The sequence below is a fragment of the Clinocottus analis genome, unplaced genomic scaffold, assembly GCF_023055335.1.
Source record: "Clinocottus analis isolate CAN_PGR_092001 unplaced genomic scaffold, fCliAna1.0.p SCAF_11, whole genome shotgun sequence".
Lineage (NCBI taxonomy): Eukaryota > Metazoa > Chordata > Actinopteri > Perciformes > Cottidae > Clinocottus > Clinocottus analis.
This window is the reverse complement of record NW_027175832.1, coordinates 7,781,850-7,788,920: the sequence shown is the minus strand read 5'-3', so window position 1 is coordinate 7,788,920 and position 7,071 is coordinate 7,781,850. Positions and strand designations below refer to the sequence as shown.

General features: G+C 43.9%; 1 protein-coding gene across 1 annotated transcript; it reads left to right on the top strand.

Moving 5' to 3' along the window:
* Positions 1-221: 221 nt before the first annotated feature.
* On the top strand, positions 222-6,585 carry LOC137801551 (cysteine/serine-rich nuclear protein 1-like). The gene is made up of 5 exons (XM_068598952.1): positions 222-563; positions 3,038-3,258; positions 4,668-4,930; positions 5,019-5,321; positions 5,553-6,585. Exons 2-5 carry the CDS (start codon positions 3,081-3,083, stop codon positions 6,534-6,536), a joined length of 1,728 nt encoding a protein of 575 aa, XP_068455053.1. The 5' UTR covers positions 222-563; positions 3,038-3,080; the 3' UTR covers positions 6,537-6,585.
* The last annotated feature ends 486 nt before the right edge of the window (positions 6,586-7,071 follow it).

Genomic DNA, 7,071 nt, shown 5'->3' with positions numbered 1-7,071 from the left:
GGCTCCACAACACATTCCGGTTTCGTTTAGGCAGAAAAGCTGATAGCGGGCTAACTGTGTGATTTTCCAATTTTGATGAATTCAAGCTACAGTTTGAATTTAGGTATAGCGTTGAAAGTCACTCCGTTTTTAAGATGGCTTCGATTGTTTTAGTCTGAATAATATTCAGCAGTTTTTTTTTGTTTTTTGTAGATCGAACGACGTCACAACAGTTGCGCTAAAAGTCTTTAGGTTGTTGTTGTTTGTCGCGTATGAATCGGTAACAAGCGTTGTTGCTGTTTCAAGAGGTGAAACTATCACGTAACTATCGCGTTAGCTTATGTCTGACTTTTCCGACCTGGAGTTGCCAGAGAGCAGAGCGCTACGATAGTGCTTGGTCTGAGGAGGGTATTATCTTGCTGCCAGTTTGGTCGCAGCCAGCCAGTCCTCTCATGTTCACACTGGTACCAGTGCAGCTTCACACCAACACAGAGCAGTGTTCAGCTGGCGGGACCCGTAACGACACCCGTAACTTCGTGTCAGTTGAAGATGTTTGTTGTCATCATGCTGCATTTTACTTCCTGGTGAGTGCCTGCCCGAAATAACAACGCCGTACCCGCTTTAGGGTCAGTTATTACTTTGGGGTTACATGGGGACCGGATCGTATTTACTGTTTATCACGTCAGTCTGATGTTCATCTAGAATAACGTAGTCTATAAATCTGTGACATTTGGGCAATGTATATACAAACTCGGCATATTTCACTTTTAAGTAGACGTTAAAGTGCTCCAACCGACACAAATGTCAACAAACTTCCTATCACGGCGACGCGCGTCGCGCTGCTGCGTTAAAGGCAACGGAGGAAGTTTGCTCCGGTTTGAATGGGATCGTGCTGCTGCTGCTGCTGCTGCTGTTTGTCCGCTGCAGACAGGGGGAACAGTGTTGTCTTTGTAGCTGACAGGATCGCCGTGTGTCTCCGCGAGGGGTGAAGAGGTCAGCTGTCTAATGACTGTTATTGTGCCGAACAGGAAACGACACTTTGCACCCCACCAATGAAAACTCGGCATGATATCCGCGTAACATTCCAGTGGGGATTTAAAGTGCGTCTGAAAAGTAATAATGACATTATACCCAAAACTGTAACTATAAAATGCCTTGCAGCCTATAACTTCTTCAGTACATTACCCCCCACCTGTTTCACACTGCTTCTGCTGCTTTGGACATTTTAAATGATTGATGTAGTCTCAGTGGACACCCACATGTACAGTATAAAGTCTCTATGCTGTCACATGTCAAATGTAAGAGATGTGATACAGTTGGTTACAAGAGAAAGCTATACTCTTTCTGCAATGCTGCATTAATTGGCAATACTGTGATTGAAAAAAACATTTTTGAGGAGTATTAAACAGCCATGCAGATGTTTTGCAGCAGAGCGAAATCCCTTTACTCTAATAACTGCTTTTTGCAGCTCAGTGCAAACAGTGTACGGCACAAGAAGTTGTCTCTCTTGTTTCACCTCTTATTTGCTGATGGATTCAGGAAGTTGCTCACTCTGAGAGTACGCACACACACACACACACACACACACACACACACACACACACACACACACACACACACACACACACACACACACACAGCCTCACTCGCTGCTTTATCTATTTACTTACTACAAACAATCAGAAGTCCATTTTCTTGGGGACTGGGAGTGAGTGTGTGTTGGAGCAGCGCAGTGGCAGAGTCCATTCTGTCAGTGGGTTAGCACTGCAATTTCTGACCAGAAACTGTACTTCAATCTTTTGGAAAGTGAACATGCTGTACTGTTTTCCATGGCTCGCCTTCCCTTTCCCTCTCAGGACTTAAGGAGAGGTCAGTGTACATCCTGATCAGCTGCTTGTATTGCTGTCACTTATTGGACCCCGATGGTGTTTAAAGCACCTTGAGGTCAAACAGTTTTCGACTGTTTTTCTTGACAGTTGTGTGAGCAAGTAATACGATTGCAAAAGTTTGCTGGTTTTATTCGACTTCCATGATATTAAACAAAATACTGTTGTGTTTATGGATTGTTGCTCAGACTGGAACAAGACATGTGAGTAGGCCTTCAGGGGAATTGTACACATTTTATGGACCAAGATGATGAATCTGTATAGAAATAATCACTTGATGCAGCCCAAAACCAAACAATAGCCGTTCGCCTGGCAGTAAGTCATGGGCTCCCATTGTTTCCCAAACTGACGTGACAGTTTCTACACACATACTACTATACTTAACTTTCCTTATGCTCTGTTGGACAAGACTAATAATGGATTCTTTCTTTACTTTACATTTAACACCCTTCTGCTTAGATCTTCTCTGTTACTCTGACGCTTTGAGCAGCCCCGCTTAGGTTTGTAACCCTGAAAATACTCGTGTTTGGACTTTATTTTCCATGTTCACATCCAAAAATAGCAGCCACTTGAACCATTACAACCCCCTCACCACCAGTCCTCCACATGCTGCCATTGGACAGTCCGTTTCCACGTATTCTTAACAAAAAAACTTGAGGAATCATTGGAATGTTAATTACTCTGCAGGGAGAAGAAGAAGAAAAAGAGCTTCTTTTTTTTTTTTTTTTGCTCTTTCAGCTGCTCAGCTGGTTTGTGAGCAAAAGTAGGACTGTGGTTCATATTTGTGCATCAATATGTAACATCAGTTTGTTAGATGATTACTATTGCGATGCAATTAGCCTAAACAAACTTGTGCCCTGAAACCGGCTCGACCAGCAGCGCTTAACAGGAAAGACTCCCGCTGTCATCTTCAAAAGACGCAGCATTTGACTGTGTACATTTGGCAGAGGAAACACACCGCTGTTAGTGGCCGTGTTTGTTATTTCATTATTAATTCATGGATTTACATAACGTCTGGTCTCATGTTCCTGGGTAAGAGATGCTAAAACGAGGGCCTCTTTTTGGATGGAGCAACGCACTGCACCATTAGTTTTTGGACCTGTGCATTTGCTCCCACAGCTGTGTGATACCTTAACAAACCAATGTGCCTCTTCCTCTTTGTGTTCACGCAGAGTGTGCCTCAACATCATCATCAACAACAACAACAGCCAAACAATGAGAGGCATCCTGAAGAGAAAGTTTGCCGAGGTAGATGACAATCCCTTCTACTCCTCCTCCTCTCCTTCATCCTCCCTCTCGTCCCCCGCCTCTTCCTCCGAGTCCGATGGGGAGGGCGGCCCCTCTGACAACCAGGATTTCATGCCTCACAGTCCTTCAGTCGCCGGTTCACCCAGTAAGTCCCCCCCCCACACACACACACACATTCAAATAATGCAAACCTCCTACATATCAGCCTCCCCTCGGTGTTTTATAGGAGTGTCTCTTATCAGCCTGCAGCAGCAGTGATATGAAAAGGCTAACCTTCGGGCCGTTCTAGATAATGCAGAGTGTGAATAACTCACTTGGTTGGGCAGAAGATCATTTGCCTGAGCGATGGGATGGTGTACAATCAATTTGAATAGCAGGGCCCTTTTAATATATCACATCATTAAAATAATATCACAAAGCTACATACTGAGACCTGCAGTCTAAGATCTATGTAGTAAGCAGGTTCCTGGTTTGTTGTCTAGTCACAGTGGAGTCGTGGTGCAAACAGTGCCCCAGTGTGGAGCTTCTTAGACAGACAGAGCAGCTGAGACCAGCTTGGTCAGCTGGTCTCACTTGTTTACTGACTTCTGGAGCTTGAGTTCAGCCTCAGTTATATGCGAAGGTTTGCTGAATTTGCTGAAGCCAAACTGTTTAACCAAACAGGCACTTCATGGATATATATATATATATATATATATATATATATATATATATATATATATATATATATATATATATATATGTATATGTATATATATACACATATATATATATATATATACACATATATATATACACATATATATATATATATATATATATATACATATATATATATATATATATATATATATATATATATATATATATATATATATATATATATATATATATATACACACATACATATTCTATATATTTGTTATATAAATATTTTATGTATTATATATAAGACTAAATTGTTGAGTGAGGTTGTAACTATGCTCTGGTAAACAAATAGAGCCTGGTTTACTTCATCTCTCTGTCCACTGCTGCGGCTACAGACCCTTTGCTGGTATTTCCTCTCCACATGTATGTTAAACGAGTGACCCAAGCCACCGGAGTGAAGCACCTGTAGAGTGTCACCCGGTGGCCACTCAGAAACCCACAAAAGCTTGTGTTTATGTTCAGGGCCGGTATTTATCAAGGGTCCAGGAATCTTTCCAAGGAATTGGACTGAAAGTTAAAATCAAGGCTAAAAACATCCCTAAGTTCCTCTGAGTAGGAATTGAGAATTATTTATAAAGCCTCCTCTACGCTGACTTTTGGCAAAGTAGTGTTTTACAAAATTAGAGTAGAAATAGAACACAGAGTCTTTGTAAATGAATAACAACATCATGTTGAAAGGTTTAATTAGATATAGAGGAGTACAATATAAGGAACCTAGTAGATGCTGATGTTTCACAGCTGGTTGTTCTGGTTCTACTTATTAAAGCACCAAACGCTCTCTCTAAACCCAGACCCGACAATGCCTCACTTTTTCCGATGTTTTTTCTCTCATTCTAACGCGAACAGTTCGGCCCATCCTGAAGAGGCCCAGGCTTGCCGGTACACAGAGCAGCGTGCACTTTGACCAAGTCACCGTGTTCAGTTTCCCGCGCTGCCAGGGCTTCACCAGCGTGCCCGGCCATGGAGGCGCCACCCTGGGCATGGCGCGAAGGCACAGCGCCCTTAAAAGATACACGCTGGCGGAGCATGCGCTGGAGCGGCGGCACGGGCGCCGAGAGAAGCTCCGAGAGAGGTGGAGGAGAGAGAGGCTCGAGGCGCTGAAACACAAAGTGAGTGCACGTCGTTCCCCCCATGTCAGTCAGCGTGGCGCCCTCCACGCGGCAGTCCTCTTACTTTTATCTGTTGTGCTGATTCCAGTTGATCGCCAGCGGGGCCGTTGACCAGAGTGAGGCCGAGGGGCTCACGGTGGATCAGATCCCAGATGAAGACACGGACGCCCACATCGGCGACAGCGACCTGGAGGAAGGGGGCTTCCTTCAGCCGTACTCCTCCAAACAGCGGCAGGCTCTCCTCCAGGCGGCGGGGGTGAAGCGCATAGACCGGGAGGAGAAGAGACAGCTCCATGCCCTGCGTGTTTCCAGGGAGGCCTGCGGGTGTGACTGCAGAGGCTTTTGTGAGCCAGAGACATGCGCATGCAGTCTGGCAGGAATCAAGTGCCAGGTACGACACTTACACACAAACAAACTGACATACGTGAACCCCACAATTGCTGATAATGAGCTTAATTTTAAACAAATACAATTACACATATTATACATTTTGCAAAAAGACACTTACGCTGCTAACGTGACACGTCAATAATGTCAATCATTTCACATCAATAATGTCAATAATTTGTGTATTGGAGTGCCCACAGCACTAATTTACCCTTTCTGCTGCTGTTGCACACAGGTGGACCGCTTCAACTTCCCATGTGGCTGCACCAAGGACGGCTGTGGAAACACTCAGGGGCGCATCGAGTTCAACTCCAGACGTGTGCAGACGCATTACATTCACACCGTCATGAAACTGAAACTGGAGAGGCGACTGCAAGACGAAACACCGAGCCAAGAGGACCAGACAGGACTTCCAGAGGACCTTGAAGAGTATGTGGACCAGGACCAGGCCCGTCCAGTGCAAAGCATCCAGGACAAGAGCTGCCCCTTTGGGTTCCCGATGGAGGAAGACGGTCTTCCGCTCACCATGCCCGCCACACCTTTCTTTCATTTCCCCCCAGAGCGGTTGGTGGTTGAGGAGAACAGCTGCAGCAGCGACATGACCGACTCCTCCTGCTCCGATTCTGACTCCGACGCAGGGCGATGCCTCAATGGGAGTCAGAATCTCTCTGACGTGGATGGAGGGTTGTCGCATGCTCTCAGCATCTGCAACAATAACCACTCCACGCACAGCCAACCAAGGAACACAGGGGAACCACTAACGCAGCACAGTGGCAGCCCTGCCACTTATAGCACCCCCGCTGAAAGTACGGTATCACTTACAGCCAATGCATTCACAGACAATGTGAGCAGGACCTCACTGTCGGATTACCTCGACGAGAACGCAAACCAAGCCAGAGACTTCTTTGACAATGACTCTCTTGAGGGCTTCCCCAACACTCCCTCCCCTACCGTGGATTATTTTTCTGGTAGGTACATGGACCTGAGTCTGTCCTCCGACTCCGACATTGAGTTCTTCGACAGTGACTACGCTTCCGGGCCTCTGCACAGCTCCTTCAAATTACACAGAAACCCAGACAGTTTTGGCCATCTCCAGCTGTTTAGCTCTGTTAATTTGCCACAGTACGAGTCGAGCGCCTACCTCCTGGAGTCTCTGATCGGCCTGACTGAGCCCGGCCCAGAGCAGGGTTACGTGCTCAGCAGCACACAGCTTTCATAGCTGATTCAAGGCATTCTAGTGCCAAGAAATAAAAAACTTTGTCAGAGAATTTAATGTATAAAGCACTGCTTTAATGTATTTTTAAGAACATTTAAATGTGAAAAGACTGGATGATGAAATATTTTTTCCCTCTTCTTTTTCTATTTCCTAAAAATATTGTTGCCTATATTTCAGAGATACCACACGTAATAATTAATATATAAATATATATATATATATATATATATATATATATATATATATATACACACACACATATATATATATATATATATATATATATATATATATATATATATATATATATATATATATATATATATATATATATATATATATATTGTATTTCCTGAACCTATATAATCATCTCTAATATGCTATTTAAGTTATTATACTATGGCCAATTTGAATTTCTCCCTGACGATTTAGCCTTATCACTGCACTTAAAGTCATATTTATTCCAAAGGTCACAAAGAAAGAGGCAATACAAAGTTCCCATTTTAATACTTTTAAAGTATTGCCCCATGTGTCAACA

Excerpts from the sequence above, each read along its gene's own strand:
- LOC137801551 (XM_068598952.1), top strand. The coding sequence starts at position 3,081 with ATGAGAGGCATCCTGAAGAGAAAGTTTGCCGAGGTAGATGACAATCCC. Across the intron at positions 4,931-5,018 it reads TCGAGGCGCTGAAACACAAA|TTGATCGCCAGCGGGGCCGT; the intron begins GTGAGTGCACGT and ends TGCTGATTCCAG. Across the intron at positions 5,322-5,552 it reads TGGCAGGAATCAAGTGCCAG|GTGGACCGCTTCAACTTCCC; the intron begins GTACGACACTTA and ends TGTTGCACACAG.